This window comes from Erinaceus europaeus, chromosome 9 (genome assembly GCF_950295315.1).
Source record: "Erinaceus europaeus chromosome 9, mEriEur2.1, whole genome shotgun sequence".
Lineage (NCBI taxonomy): Eukaryota > Metazoa > Chordata > Mammalia > Eulipotyphla > Erinaceidae > Erinaceus > Erinaceus europaeus.
Window position 1 is genome coordinate 76787885 of NC_080170.1, and position 16248 is coordinate 76804132.

Below are 16248 nucleotides of genomic sequence, written 5' to 3' on the forward strand. Positions count from 1 at the left end.
TTGTTACCCTCTTCTGATACAGTTTTAGCTTATTCATATAGTTGTGTTCTTAGCTCAGCTATTTCAGCTTCCAGCTCTCTAATAATCAGAGTCTCATTTGTTGTTTCTGCATTTCTGATGACAGTTCTTTCAAATTCTTTACTCACTCCTGTGATTATTTCCTTTGCTAGTATTTGGATATTGACTTCATTATTTTGTTCTTCAACCTTTGGGGGACTTTTAGCTGGACTCTTGTTCTGGTTCATTTCTCCAATATTTCTTCTTGTTTGTTTAACCATTCTATATAGGATGTTATGAGGTCCCGGTCTCAATACTTTCCAAATTACTGATCACTCTTGCCTGGATTGACTTTTGTCTAAGTAAGGTAATTAAGGGGTTCACAGTTGTGGAAATTGACAGTTGTTTCAATAGTATTTGAATCCCTGAGTTGGAGCTCAGTGGTTTAAAAGCCTCTTTGGTTCTTTTTCTTCCCTGTAGGATATGGGAGCCTGAGGGCTTTTAAACTTTTAAGTAGGCTTCTAAGCCTAATCAATGACTCCTGACCAAGAGATAAAGCAAGGGCAGAGATTCTTCTTCTAGCATTTGCCCTTCTTCTGTAGCCAGTCAACAGCGTCAGGTTGAGCCTGATGTAAAGTTTCGAGACCTCCTTTGAATCTGGAGAGGTGGCAGCCATTGACTATGTGGGTCATAGTCTGTCTGTAGCCGCAGGGGCAGTTTGGGTCGTCTCTGGCTCTCCAGCGATGGAACATAGCGGCGCACCAGCCATGGCCTGTTCGATAGCGATTGAGGAGGGCCCAATCATAACGTGCTAGGTCAAAGCCGGGTTGATGCTTGCAGGGGTCTGTGATGAGGTGTTTGTTCTTTACCTCAGCTGACTGCCAACTCTGTTTCCAAGAGACTGGAACAGAGAAGTTCAGTGTAGGCATAGGGGACCAGATTGGGTGACGAGACGTCCAGCGTTGGACAGGGTGGGCGAAGATATCCGCATATATTGGCAGGTCTGGTCGAGCGAAGACATGGGAAATGAACTTAGATGATGCCGCATCCCGACGAATATCAGGCGGGGCGATGTTGCTAAGAACTGGCAGCCATGGAACCGGGGTGGAACGGATGGTTCCAGAAATTATCCTCATGGAGGAATATAATTTGGAATTGACCAAGTGGACATGGGGGCTACAGAACCATACTGGGGCACAGTATTCTGCAGTGGAATAGCATAATGCCAGAGATGATGATCGTAGTGTGGAAGTGCTCGCGCCCCATGAGGAGCTGGCCAGTCTTGCAATGATGTTATTCCTCGCACCCACCTTTGCTGCAGTTTTTATGAGATGTTCGTGAAATGACAGAGTGCGATCCAGAGTAACGCCAAGATACGACTGGCTGGGCTTCATGCCGGATTCTCGTATCACCAAGCTGCACATTAAGCTCATGCGTGGCTGAGGCATGGTGTAGATGGAAAACAGATGATACCGTTTTTGCAGTGCTAGGGATTAGTCGCCATTTTTTACAGTAATCAGATATCAGAGGCATGTCTTTCGTGAGTGTTTCCTCGAGGATGTTGAACTTGGATGCCTGAGTTGCACAGCAGATGTCATTGGCGTAGATGAACTTCCTTGAAGAAGTTTCTGGGAGGTCATTGATGTAAATATTAAATAGCGTAGGAGCCAGAACAGAGCCCTGGGGGAGGCCACTTGAGACAACTCTCCATCTGCTAGACTTGGGCAGAGATAATCCATTGGTTATGCAAAGACTCTTAGAGCCCCACCTCTAGACCACAGAGGTATAGATCATCTCCTGAGTTTCCTGGTTAGTTCTCTGTCCCCTGGTGTCAGCACAGCGCCTCCCCCCCACCCCCCGCTCCAGATTCTAAGGAGCAGTAGCAATGGAGATTCACAGTTGCATTTGGTTAATCTTAGGGGAGTCCTCTCCTCCCTTCAGCTGTCTTTTTGTTGGTGAAACAGACTGGAGGTGGTGTCTCAACTGGTAAACTGCCGGACTGTTACCTCCCACTTAATCTCTCCCTAGGCTCCTCTCTGCCCACAAACCACAGGTATTTGCACTCACTAGTTATTTGGTGGGTTCCTGAAGTCGTTCTAGTCCTGTCATGTTGCGGTCCCAGGTGTTCTCCTTTGGTATTCCTAGTTGACCCACGAGAGGAGAGGAGAGAAAGACTGCTGCTGCTGCTGCTTCGTAATACCGCTTCCCTTCTTTCTCTTCTTTTTTTTATATTTATTTATTTTTTCTTTTTGTTGCCCTTGTTGTTTTTCATTGTTGTTGTAGTTATTATTGTTATTGATGTCATTGTTGTTAGATAGGACAGAGAAAAATGGAAAGAGGAAGGGAACACAGACAGGGAGAGAAAGACACCTGCAAACCTACTTCACTGCCTGTGAATCAATTCCCCTGAAGCTGGGGAGCCAGGGGCTCAAACTAGTATCCTTATGCTGTTCCTTGTGCTTTGTGCCACATGCTGTTAACCCGCTGTGCTACTGCCCGACTCCCCCAGAAGAATATCTTATCAGGAGGGTGGGAGGGCCTGTCACATCGTCCAAACAACATGCTTTGGTCAGTGTGTATTTTTTTCCCTTAATCCTAGTGGGTTCTACGTTTTCACTAGAAGGAAAGGCAGCAGGGCTTCATAAAGGTTTGATTGTTTGGTTACAACTTTCAAAATGGGGATGGGAGTAGAAGATCATAGTGAAAATAAAGGGGAGAGGGTGAGGGAGACAACAAAATGGTTATGCAAATGGATTTTCTTCCTATAGTTCTTATGTCCTAGGTTCAGTCCCCAGCACTACCACAAGCCAGAGCTGAACATTACTCTAGTAAAAAATAAAAATAGTGGTGTTGTCCGGGAGGTGGCGCAGTGGATAAGGCACATGTACCAGAATGATCTCTGTTTTTTTTCTCTCTCTCTCATATCATTTCTCATGAAGCAATAAATAAAATCTGTAAAAATAATTTTTATAATTTAAAAAATAAATAAATAAAAATAGTGGGCTGAAAGGTAGTGTAGTGGAAAAAGCATTGGATTTTCAAGCATGAGGTCCTGAGTTCAGTTCCCAGCAGCACATGTACCAGAGTTATATCTGGTTCTTTCTCTCTCTACACCTATATTTCTCATGAATAAATAAATAAAATATTTTTGAAAAAATAAACAAAATAAACATAAAATATTCTTTAAAGAGAATAAAGTGGAGAAAAGATCTGTGCCACCCTAGTGAACCTTCTTACCTTTCTGGGGAAATCTCTCTCCTTAAAGTTATGTAGATGTAAAGACATGGGGAATGGAAAGACCCAAGAACAATGCTTGTCACATGTTGGCATGCTTGAAACTCCCCCACCCCATAACATGGAAGAGTCTGTGGGTCGAAGGCTCCTTGGGCCACCACAGTGGCTTCCCCAAGTGTTTATGGGGACAGGACTGGCTTTACCCTCAGCTATTCATTGGGGACCTTGGGATAGCTGCTCATGGACCTGGCTCCTGGGTGACTGGGAGGCCCTGACTCACTGTGGACGCTACGTGTCCTCTCCTCCTTTTGCCCAGGTGTCCTTTGAGGTATCTGTGGAGGCCTGGAGCTGCCCAAGCAGACCCACGGAGCACACCTTCACTCTGCGTCCAGTGGGGTTCCGGGACAGTCTGGAAGTTGGAATCACCTACAACTGCAGGTGTGGCTGCAGTGCAGAATCAGAGCTGGACAGCACCCGGTGCAGTGGTAATGGGACATACGTCTGCGGCCTTTGTGAGTGCAATCCAAGCCACCTGGGCAGCAGGTGTGAGTGCCAGGAAGGAGAGAACCAGAGTGGATACCAAAACCTGTGCCGGGAGGCAGAGAGCAAGCCCCTGTGCAGCGGGCGTGGGGAGTGCAGCTGCAACCAGTGCTCTTGCTTCGAAAGCGAGTTCGGGAAAATCTACGGGCCCTTCTGCGAGTGCGACAACTTCTCCTGTGCCAGGAATAAAGGAGTCCTCTGCTCAGGTAGGCTTTCCTGTGCCAGGTACAGGCTCAGGTGTCAGGTGCCCTTAAGAGTTTCCCCCAAATCATGCCTTTTACTCTAGTACAGTCTTTCTGCGTGCTAATGCTGGCAAGCATTAGCTACCATCAGACCTGGGGTGGACACTAGTGTGGTGGATTCAGAAGCAGAAGGAGGCATGCACGTGACATGGACTCTCAAAGCCTGAGAGTTATCAGATACCTGATGGACAGGTATCTAACCCTATCTCTATCATCTCCTGGGATAGGAACTAACTGGGGCTGGTGGTGGCTGATCCCTTGGTTAGACAATCACACTCATTTCCTTTTTCCGCTTTCATAAATCACCAGAAATATGGTGTCTAAAATAATATAAATTCATTCCATAACAGTTCTGGAAGTTAGAAGTCTAAAATAGATCACTCATGATAAAAATCCAGGTATTGGCAGGGCTACTTCCCTTCCATAGGTTGGAAGATAATCCATTCCCTGACTTTTTCTAGCCTCTAGAAGTCATCTGCTTTCCTTGGCTTGCAGCCTCTTCCTTCATTCTCAAGGTCAGCAGTGTAGCATCCTCTGAGCTTTCTCTGAGCCTGGCCTCTGCTTACTTGCCACATCTCTTTCTTTGCTTTCTCCATGTCATTCTTACAATGACACTTGACCCACAGAATAGTCTAGGAGAGTTCTCTCATCTCAAGATCCTTAATGATACCTTCAAACCCCCGTTTACTATAGTCAAGTCACCATCTCTAGGAATTAGGCTACAGGCATCATTTGGGGGCCTTTCATAGGGCAGTTTGAATAATTTTCTTTACATTAAACATAAGTCCCCCTCCCCCTAGACTCTGCTCATTTCTGGTCTATGGTGGTGAGAGGGACTAAACCTGAGACTTTGGAGACTCAAGCATGAGAGTCTCCTTGCATAACTTTTAAGCTATCTGCTCCCACTCAGAAATTATTTCTTAATGACTTCCACTCAGTGTTTGGTCCATTGCTTCCATGTAACAACCTGTCAGAGATCTGAAAATTTTTGGGGGGTGCCAAGGATCAAACCTAGGGTTTCATATATGTGAAAACTTCTTTGTTTCTCTGTTTTTTTTCTTTGATTTATTTATATGAGAGAGAGAGAGAGAGAGAGAGAGCGCAGACATACACAAGAGACCAAAGATTACATGCAGTGTCAGAGACTGGGACCTCATCATGCAAGTCCCTGCTCTGCACACTGAACCACCTCCATGGCCTGTTTTCTAACTTAAATATCCAAGTCTCCTTCTTCTCGAAGGGGTCTGTCATTTTGTTAAGTGTGTTTTTCAGAATTTGGCATGTTGTTTGTCATTTTGGATCATGAAGGTTTAGACCAAAGTTTAGCTGAACATTTGATTCTTGTGATCTGGATATTTCATTTTTATTACCATACTCTAACTTGTGTGTATGTTTATTTTGCCTTCCAGAACCTTATGCATGCACTGTTTCACAGCTCCTGGCCAACTTTTTTTTCTTTTAATCTCCGAAAGAGAGGAGAGATTCCATTGCTCCACCACTCATGGAGCTTCCCCTGATGCTGTGTATTATCTTCCACATGGTATCAGGCGCTTGAGCCCCAGTCCTCATGCCTTATAAAGTGTGTGTTCTATTGGGTGAGTTGTCTCCCATGTCACTTTTTTTTTTTCTACTAAATAATCACAATATGCTATATTGAACATGTTTATAACTTTAATACCAAACATTGAATATCTTATTTATTTATTTATAAAATAGAAGTTTTCACAAGATCATCAGATAAGAGGGGTACAGTTCCCATCACCAGATCTCTGTATCCCATCCCCTCCTTTGAAAGCTTTCCTATTTTTTTATCCCTCTGAGAGTATGGACCCAGAATCACTATGAGGTGCAGAAGGTGGGTGGTCTGGCTTCTGTAATTTATTCCCTGCTGAAAATGGGCATTGACAGGTCGATCCATACTCCCAGCCTGTCTCTCTCTTTCCCTAGTGGGGTAGGGATCTGGGGGGGTGGGGCTCCAGGACACATTGGTGGGGTTGTCTGCCCAGGGAAGTCAGGTTGGCATCATGTTAGCATCTGGAACCTGGTGGCTGAAAAAAAGAGTTAAGATATAAGGCAGAACAACATCCTCCAAAGGCAGGATGGACAACATACTGTATGCTACACCTGAGGAAGATAGGTCAATATTGGGGCAGCTTGGAATGTTCCTACTCATGACCACAGAATGTGAACTCAGATCTACAGGGATGCAGAGGTCACATAGGCTCCTAAGCTGAATATGGGCCCCAGACCACATCAAATTGATGGGGTTTACAGTCAGCAATATTTATACCCCTTCCCATATTAGGGAGCTACTTTCTTCCCTGATCCAACTTTCTGGTCCTTTTTCCAACCATGACATCATCTCCCCAGACAATAACTTGGATCCACCTGCATATCAGATTTCAGGCTGGGGAATAGTATAGCCACAGGCCCTTTGGAATATAACTAAAATATGCCTACTAGCTATCTACAAAACAGAGGACCACCCAACTCTTCATCTGCACTATTCCATCCTTTAGGTTTATGATTGGTCAACAGTTTGTTTGGCTTTGTATGTTAACTCTCTTTTTAGCCACCAGGTTCCAGATGCTAGCATGTTGCTGACCAGACTTCCCTGGACAGACAACCCCACTGATGTGTCCTGGATCTCTGGTTCTCCAGAGCCCCACCCTACTAGGGAAAGAGAGAGACAGGCTGGGAGTATGGATTGACCTGTCAATGCCCATGTTCGGTGGGGAAGCAATTATAGAACCAGACCTTCTACCTTCTGCATCCCACAGTGACCTTGGGTCCATACTCCTAGAGGGTTTAAGAATAGGAAAGCTATCAGGGATGGGATGGGATATGGAGGTCTGGTGGTGGGAATTGTGTGGAGTTGTACCCCTTTTATCCTATGGTTTTGTCAGTGTTTCCATTTTATAAATAAAAAAGAATAATAAAAATAAGGCAGAGCAAATTGTTGACTAATCATGAACCTACAGACAACAATATTGCAGATGAAGATTTGGGGTCTTCGTTTTGGAAAAAGCTATTAGGTCTGTTTTAGGAATATTCCAAGGGGCCCATGACTTTACTATTTTTTGCCTGAGCTTGACATCTAACATGCAGGTAACCTAAGTTATTATCTGGGGAGATGGTGTCATAGTTGGAAAAAGGGCTAGAAAGCTGGATCAGGGAAGAGAGCAGCTCTCAAATATGGGAAAGGTGTATAAATATTGTTAACTATAAACCCCACCAATTTCATCCTAGGCCCATAGTCAGCACAGGAGCCTATGTAACCTCTGCATCTCTGTAGGTCTGATCTGGAATTCTGCAGTTATAGCTAGGAACATTCCAGGCAACACTAATTTCAGGACCCATCATCCTCGGGTAATGAGTATGTTGTCCAACCTCCCTTTGGAGAATGGAACATTGCTTACCCTTGTTGATTCACGTTGAGATCAAAGCCTATGGGGGCCCACAAAGGAGTCCATTATGTTGTTCCTGATGGAGAGGACCAGTGACAGTGGCTAAAGGGATCTGTTATAGGTCTAGGCCCAGCATGTCTGTCTGGGAATCCCAGGACTCCCTGACCAGGGCCCCAGGTGTTGGGACGACCTGGTAGTGACTAAAGAGTCATCATTGAAGTTTGCCAGTCTCTTGCCCTTATTCAGCTTTTGTAGTCCTTACTTTGTCTGACAAGGTTAGCTTTGGAGTGATTGAGGGATGTGTAATAAGAGGTAGTTGAGGAGGATATCTAGGTCTAAGTAGAAACTATTTCATTAGGTACTCTATGGTTCTTTTTAGGACTTTCTGCATGCTTGGTACATTTATTGACTTATTGCAAACTATTGTACACTTTTTCTTTAAGGTTTTATATGTTTTCCTCTAACTTATAGATACATGTACAGGGCCCTATCTCATGGGCCCTGGTCTATATCTAAGTTTTGAGGTTTGTTCAGAAGTGTACTACCTGAACTGGAATTAAGGAGTCCTATGAGCTAGGACAGGTCTCACCAGAGTAATGAAGTTGAAGAGTTGACATTCCATGCCTGACATCTCTGAACACAGTCCAAAGTGAAACATGCCGAGGTGGTACTGGTTTCATTGATTGGGTGGTGTTATAATAACTTCAAAGGGGGCTTTTAGGCTGTGGCTCATAAAAGATTCACTATGGAGCAGTGAGAATGGATTTAAACAATTAGAGGCTTTATTTGGGCGAAACAGCTAAAAGGCAAATATCTAGGTGCTGCAAAATAAGCGACTTCATTTAAGGCTAAGCAAAAGAGAGGTTTATTCAATAAAATCACTGAGAATGTGAGAGTATAAGTCTAGCTAGGCAAATAGGCAAAAGTCCAAAGTCCCCAAACTAAGTTACCCAAGATCACAGAGTGGAAAAAACAGGATCAGTCCGGAGCCATGGCAATTGGAGAGTCCATGGTAAAGGTAATCTAATCGGGAGTGAGCTGCTCCAAGTCAGTCCTTAAATATATCCCCTTGTCTGTCTGCTCTGCCTCAGGCTGATGCCATTCATATGCTAATTGTCTTAAACTCCTGTTGGGGTCACAATTGGGTTGGGAACAGCAGGTGTAGTATTTGTTGGTATGCTCTGGGAGAAGCATGCAGGAAAGTGAGCCCTGCCCTAGAGGTTTCAGGACTGGGAGAAATATGGTTTGTTTTTTAAAAAATATTTATTTATTCCCTTTTGTTGCCCTTGTTTTATTGTTATAGTTATTATTGTTGTTGATGTCGTTGTTGGATAGGGCAGAGATAAATGGAGAGAGGAGGGGAAGACCCGGGGCGGGGGGAAGACACCTGCAGACCTGCTTCACTGCCCGTGAAGCGGTTCTCCTGCAAGTGGGGAGCCAGGGGCTCGAACCAGGATCCCTAACACCGGTCCTTGCACTTTGTGCCATGTGCGCTTAACCCGCTGTGTTGCTGCCGAACTCCCGGTTTTTTTTTTTTTTTTTTTTTTTTTAAATATGGGCTTTATAGAGAAAGGAGAAGGTCTTGGGGTTTAAGAAGGCAATGGTTAGTTATAGCTATACCCAAATTATTTGGCAGTTGGGTTCATTCTGCAAATCCCATTGTGAGGATTTGCTGTGGCATACAAGACCTCACCATACCATAATTTCTGGCCTTTTATGCTATTTACATATATTTGTATCTTATAAAGGAACACCACTAATTGTTTCTGTTCTCCCTCATCTAAGCTTTTTTTTAAAAAATTTTTTTATATTTATTTATTCCCTTTTGTTGCCCTTGTTGTTTTATTGTTGTAGTTATTATTGTTGTTGTCGTTGTTGGATAGGACAGAGAGAAATGGAGAGAGGAGGGGAAGACAGAGAGGGGAAAGAAAGATAGACACCTGCAGACCTGCTTCACCACTTGTGAAGTGACTCCCCTGCAGGTGGGGAGCCGGGGTTCGAACCAGGATCCTTATGCCGGTCCTTGTGCTTTGCACCACCTGCGCTTAACCTGCTGCGCTACAGCCCGACTCCCCTCATCTAAGCTTTTAAGAGATTTAATATTTCAAAGAACCAGTCATTATTAGAAATGTATTAATAATTTGAGCCCACTGTTAGAAATCAGTCTGATTGCCAATTTGAAGTGCTTAAACTGAAGGAACATATACTCAGAGCTATGGTCTATGCATCAAAACATTTGAGACATTCAATCCATTTTTCCCCTCTCATGTAAATTGAATAGTGGTTTGTAAGACTATAAGTTAATAGGAGCATATATTAACACCATTCCCACCAAATGTCTGTGTCCCGTGTCCCCTCTCCCCCCTCCATGAAGCTGAACATCTGCTCTCACCCTCCACCTAGAGATTTTTACTTTGGTGTCCTACTCCAAACTCAGTCAGATCCTGCTTTGAGTTTCCCTTTCTGTTCTTCTCTCTCAACTTCTGTTTATGAGTGCATTCATCCCATACTCGTCTTTGTCTTTCTGACTTAATTCCCTTAACATAATTCCTTCTAGCCCCATCCAAGATGGGTCAGAGAAGGTGGGTTCATTGTTCTTAATAGTTGTGTGGTACTCCATTGTGTGAATATACCACAGTTTTCTCAGCCTCACCTTTTGTTGGGCACCTTGTTTTTCTTCCAGGTTTTAGTGATTACGAATTGTGCTGCTATGATCATAGGTGTACACTGGACATTTTTTTTAATGAACTATAACTAAGCCATGTTTCTGTTGTGTCATGTTTCAGTATCTGATTTTTTAAAAAAATCTAAACATAAGACTTTAATGTGAATTCCAGGTACATCATGAGTTGGTGGTTCCTGTTCTAGGAGATACATTCTGATAAGATACTTGCAGCTTGTATCTCAAAAGACTCACTCTGCCCAGTGCATACAAGCATAGTAAGCAGAACAAGTTTAGGCAGGATGAGAGTTTCTTTTTTTTTGTTTTAATTTTTTAATTTAATTTAATTTTTTTCTTTTTCTTTTTATATTTATTTTTTAAATTTCTTTATTGGGGAATTAATGTTTTACATTCAACAGTAAATACAATCATTTGTATATGCATAACATTCCTCAGTTTTCCACATAACAAAACAACCCCCACTAGGTCCTCTGTCATCCTTCTTGGACCTGTATTCTCCCCCCCACCCACCCACCCCAGAGTCTTTTACTTTGGTGCAATATGCCAATCCCAGTTCAGGTTCTGCTTGTGTTTTCTTTTCTGATCTTGTTTTTCAACTTCTGCCTGAGAGTGAGATCATCCCATATTCATCCTTCTGTTTCTGACTTATTTCACTCAACATGATTTTTTCAAGGTCCATCCAAGATCGGCTGAAAACGGTGACATCACCATTTTTTTTTACAGCTGAGTAGTATTCCATTGTGTATATATACCACAACTTGCTCAGCCACTCATCTGTTGTTGGACACCTGGGTTGCTTCCAGGTTTTGGCTATTACAAATTGTGCTGCCAAGAACATATGTGTACACAGATCTTTTTGGATGGATGTGTTGGGTTCCTTAGGATATATCCCCAGGAGGGGAATTGCAGGGTCATAGGGTAGGTCCATTTCTAGCCTTCTGAGAGTTCTCCAGACTGTTCTCCACAGAGGTTGGACCAATTGACATTCCCACCAGCAGTACAGGAGGGTTCCTTTGACCCCACACCCTCTCCAGCATTTGCTGCTGTTACCTTTTCTGATGTATGACATTCTCACAGGAGTGAAGTTGTATCTCATTGTTGTCTTTATTTGCATTTCTCTGACAATCAGAGACTTGGAGCATTTTTTCATGTGTTTCTCGGCCTTTTGGATCTCTTCTGTGGTGAATATTTTGTCCAAGTCCTCCCCCCATTTTTGGATGGGGCTGTTTGTTGTCTTGTTGTTGAGTCTGGCAAGCTCTTTATATATGTTGGTTATTAAACTCTTATCTGATGTATGGCATGTAAAGATCTTCTCCCATTCTGTGAGGGGTCTCTTGGTTTGGGTAGTGGTTTCTTTAGCTGTGCAGAAGCTTTTTAATTTGATGTAGTCTCATAGGTTTATACTTGCCTTAGTCTTCTTTATAATTGGATTCGTTTCATTGAAAATGTCTTTAAAATGTATGTGGAAAAAAGTTCTGCCAATATTTTCCTCTAAGTATCTGATAGTTTGTGGTCTAACATCCAAGTCCTTGATCCACTTGGAATTTACTTTTGTATTCGGTGAAATACAGTGATTCAGTTTCATTCTTCTGCATGTTTCAACCCATTGTTTCCAACACCATTTGTTGAAGAGACTCTGCTTTCCCCATTGAATAGTCTGGGCCCCTTTGTCAAAGATTAGATGTCCATAGGTGTGGAGAGTTTCTTTTACAAATTGTACTTATTCCACCCAGGATTTCTTCCTTGAAAATTTAGGGAACAATGTTTCTTTTTGGAATGGGGGGGGATTGAAAGGAACTTACAGTTAGCAGAGAAGATAAAACATTTAACATGTGAAACAAATCCTTTGGGGAAGAAAATGCTGAAGGTTGCACAGATGATGTTTAGCAAGTGTGGCCTCCTGGGACTAATGTGGGTACACACAGGGGTGCAGTGGGGTCAGTATGCTTAAAACTGAGTTCTAGAAAGTTCCAAGCTGTACATGTCAGAGGAGTAGACTAGGTGGACAAGTTAGGATTTGATGTACCAAACATGCAGCAGGGTCTGTCCTTTCTCTGTCATAATTGGTATTAACTGAATGGAATAATGGTTGGGCCATAACTTCAGAAGCACCATACTCAGGTTGTGTGGCTTTGAGCTTAGAGTTATTTGTGAGGAGAAAGAGACTGTACATAAATAACATAGCACATTACCTGGTACAAAAGGATGATGATGATGGACTCCTTCGTCAGTCTCTGCCACACCCTCTGGAGCCAAGGCTGCTGCTTTGGGTGTGGTTGGAGCTGCCTTCTGCTCATCTCCAGGCCCTGCAGTTCTGTTCCCTTCAGCAATCACCACAAAGGCTCGGAAAAGCCAACAGTACTTGTAATTGACTTGTGTGTGATGGGCTAGTTTTGTTGTTGTTGCAGCTGTTGTTTATTTATTTTGTTTGTTTTTTAGAGTCTTTTTTTTTTTTTTTTTCCAAAGCATTGCTCAGCTCTGGTTTATGGTGGTACAAGGGATTGAATCTGGGACTTTGGAGCCTTAGGCATCTGTCTACCCCTGCCCTTCGCTGTTTTTTTAAAACTCACTAGCAGATGTACTCACAGAGCTGCCCGTTTCCCCAAAAGGCTGGTCCTGCCCGCAGTGTGTGGGAGCAAGACATCCATATGCAAAGTCCATGCCCACAATTTCTTAGCCACTTGGTTGACATGGGCTATTTAACTTCCCATCTCTAACACTTGTCCAGCATCCCATCTCTGCATTTGTAGAATGGAAGGAGAGTATATAGGTTGGATCTGGCTTGGAGAGTAACAGGTGACAGGGCCTGGTGTCTATAAATGCCTCCTCTTCCTCTCTTGGATGTCAGGTTCTCTGAAGGCTACACAGAGCCTAGAGAAGTGGGGTTCATGGCACATGAGCTGTGTGTGGCCTCCCTGGGGAAAACCTGTCATTTTGAGATAGGAGGAGTTCACAGCAGAGTGAATCTGTAGTGTTTGTGTTCACCAGCAGTTCACCTACAGTTTTTCTGACTTAGTCTTGTATCTCAGAATGTTGCCAGGCTCCATATCCAAAATCCCTCGACTGCTTGCTCCTCACTGCTCCATTTACTCCATGTAATCTGGTGGCTTTAGGAAACTGTCACCTGAACTGGGTGGAGGAAAGGAAATTTTGCAAAGCCCTCCAGCTCCCTGCTTCAAGCCCCCAACTTTCTGGGATTGCTGAGATAGAATGCCTTTTTCCCCTCCATTGGGAAAGTCATATTTCTCTCTCCCTCTCCCTCTATCTCTCTCAGATTTATTCATAGAAGGATGGGTACTAGTTCACTCAGTAGAGGTCACACATTACCATGTGCAATGATGGGTTCAAGCCCCCAGTCAACACCTGTAGAGGAGGGGGAGCTTCACAAGTTGTAGTTTCACAGTGCTGCAAGTGTCTTTTATCTCTCTGTCTCTCTTTCTGTCTCACTCTCTAAGGGGCCAGGTGGTGGGACACCTGGTTGAGCACATGTTACAATGCTCAAGGACCCAGGATCAAATCTTTGAAAGATTTTTTTTATTTATTAATGAGAAAGATAGGAGAGAAAGAGCCAGACATCACTCTGGTACATGTGCTGCCAGGGATTGAACTCAGGACCTCATGCTTGAGAGTCTAGTTCCTTAGACACTGTACCACCTCCCGGACCACTGCCACGTATATTTTAAAGAAATTTTTGAAAAAATGCAGAGAAGTCAGTGGAGCTGAAGTCAATGCATGCTGTCTGTTTCTTGGTGAACAGCATTAATTTGACCCATCTGACACTCAGACAAGAGTTACTTTCACTTACACTGATCTGCATGCATCCATTCCCGAACTGTGTGCTCAGTCTAGAGACTGAGTCTGTAAGACAGGGTTATTCTCAAGTTAAGCGTATCCTGAAGAGTCTCAAGAAATAAATTACAGGGATGGGTGGTGGCACACCAGGTCAAGCACACATGTTACAAATTACAAGAATTTGGGGTTAAGCCTCTAGTCCCCACCTGTAGTCTGGAAGCTTCAAAGCCACGAACCAATGCAGCAAGTGTCTCCCTTTATCCATCCTTATTAATCTCCCTCTAGATTTCTGTCTCTATTCAATACATAAATAAATAAAATTAAAAAATAAATGACTCTTAATTCCATCACTCATACTATAGAAATTAGTATCTTTCCTTCCAAACTATTTTTTGAATTATTACATGTATGTTTATAGTTTTCTTTTCTTTTTAAATTTTTTTTATTTATAAAAAGGAAACATTGACTAAATCATAGGATAAGAGGGGTACAACCCCACACAGTTCCCACCACCAGACTCCATATCCCATCCCATCCCTGATAGCTTTCCTATTCTTGAACCCTCTGGGAGTATGAACCCAAGGTCACTGTGGGATGCAGAAAGTGGAAGGTCTGGTTCTGTAATTTGCTTCCCCACTGAACATGGACATTGACAGGTCGATCCATAACTCCCAGCCTGTCTCTCTCTTTCTCTAGTGGGGTGGGGCTCTGGGGAAGTGGAACTCCAGGACACATTAGTGGGGTTGTCTGTCCCCAGGGAAGTCTGGTTGGCATCATCTTAGCATCTGGAACCTGGTGGCTGAAAAGAGTTAACATATAAAGCCAAACAAGTTGTTGACAAATCATGAACCTAAAGGCTGGAATAGTGCAGATGAAGATCATCCCAGAGGGGGGAGGGCATGTGTCTCTGTTTTTTAGATAGCTAGTAGACATATTTTAGTTATATTCCAAAGGGCCTGTGGCTATACTTGTTTGTTTGTTTGTTTGTTTGTTTGTTTTCCCCTGAGCCTGAAATCTGATATGCAAGTAGATCCAAGTTATTGTCTGGGGAGATGATGTCATGGTTGGAAAAAGGACCAGAAAGTTGGATCAGGCAAGAGAGTGGCTCCCTAATATGGGAAAGGGTATAAATATTGTTGACTGTAAACCCCATCAATTTGATGTGATCTGGGGCCTGTATTCAGCTTAGGAGCCTATGTGACCTCTGTATTCCTGTAGATCTGAGCTCACATTCTGTCTTCATGAGTAGGAATGTTCCAAGCTTCCCCAATATCAGGACCCATCTTCTTCAGGTGTAGCATAGAGTATGTTGTCCAGCCTCCCTTTGGAGGATGGAACATTCTTTACCATTGTTGATCCAAATTGAGGGCAAGGTCCTATGGGGGCCCACAGAGGGTTCTATTGTATTGTTCCTGATAGAGATAACCGGTAATAATGGAGAGAGGGATTTATTTGAGGTCTAGGCCCATCTTGTCTGTTTGGGAATCTCAGGATTCCCCAACTAGGGCCCCAGCTGATGGGGTGGCCTGATAGTGACTAAAGAGTCATTATTAAAGTATGCCAGTCTCTTGCCCTTATACAGCTTTTGCAGTCCTTGCTTTGATAAGGTTAGATTTGGAGTGAGAGAACTATAATAGGAAGTAGTTGAGGAAGATATCTAAGTCTAAGTAGACACTATTTCATTATGAACTTTGTACTGACTCACTACAGACTATTGTGTACTTTTGCTTTCACGGTTTGCCCTAATTTATATTTTGCCCTAATTTATGGATACATGTGAACATAGCTGTATCTCACAGGACCTGGTTTATATCTAGGTTTTGGCACTTTGTTAGGAAGTGAGCCACCTGGAATGGCATTAGAGAATACTATGAAAGGAAAGATCTCACCCGACTAATGAGGGTGAAGGGTTGGCATTCCATGCCTGACATCTCTGGACACAGTCTGAAGTGAAGCATGCAGAGGTGGTACTCCTTGCGTTGATTAGGTTGGGATCGGCGGATGCATATCTTTTGGTATGAATTGAGAGAAGCATGCAGGAAAGTGAGCCCCACCCTAGAGGTTCAGGACTGGGGTAAATACAGGCTCTATAGAGGAAGTGGGAGGTTCCTACTGTCTTAGGGTAGTTATTGCTATAATCACATTATTTGCTAACTGGGTTAACTTTGAAATATCCTTTTGTTAGAATTTGCTGTATCATACACAACATCACCATAATTTATGTCATTTGACATTATTTGTATATAGCTCTGCCATTGATTGTTCTCCCTGGTCTAAGCTTTTAAGAGAGTCAACATATCAAAGACTCAGCCTATGTATTAAAAAGACTCATTCAATCTTTTTATAAATAAAA

At 43.2% G+C, this 16248-nt stretch overlaps 1 protein-coding gene across 2 annotated transcripts in view; it reads left to right on the forward strand.

Moving 5' to 3' along the window:
* ITGB5 (integrin subunit beta 5) overlaps positions 1 to 16248 on the forward strand; it is a 221215-nt gene that overhangs the window by 163216 nt on the left and 41751 nt on the right. For both annotated transcript variants that reach the window (XM_060198257.1, XM_060198255.1), the window contains exon 10: positions 3548 to 3977. In XM_060198257.1, the coding sequence (XP_060054240.1) occupies positions 3548 to 3977 (430 nt within the window). The remainder of the gene's footprint in view (positions 1 to 3547; positions 3978 to 16248) is intronic.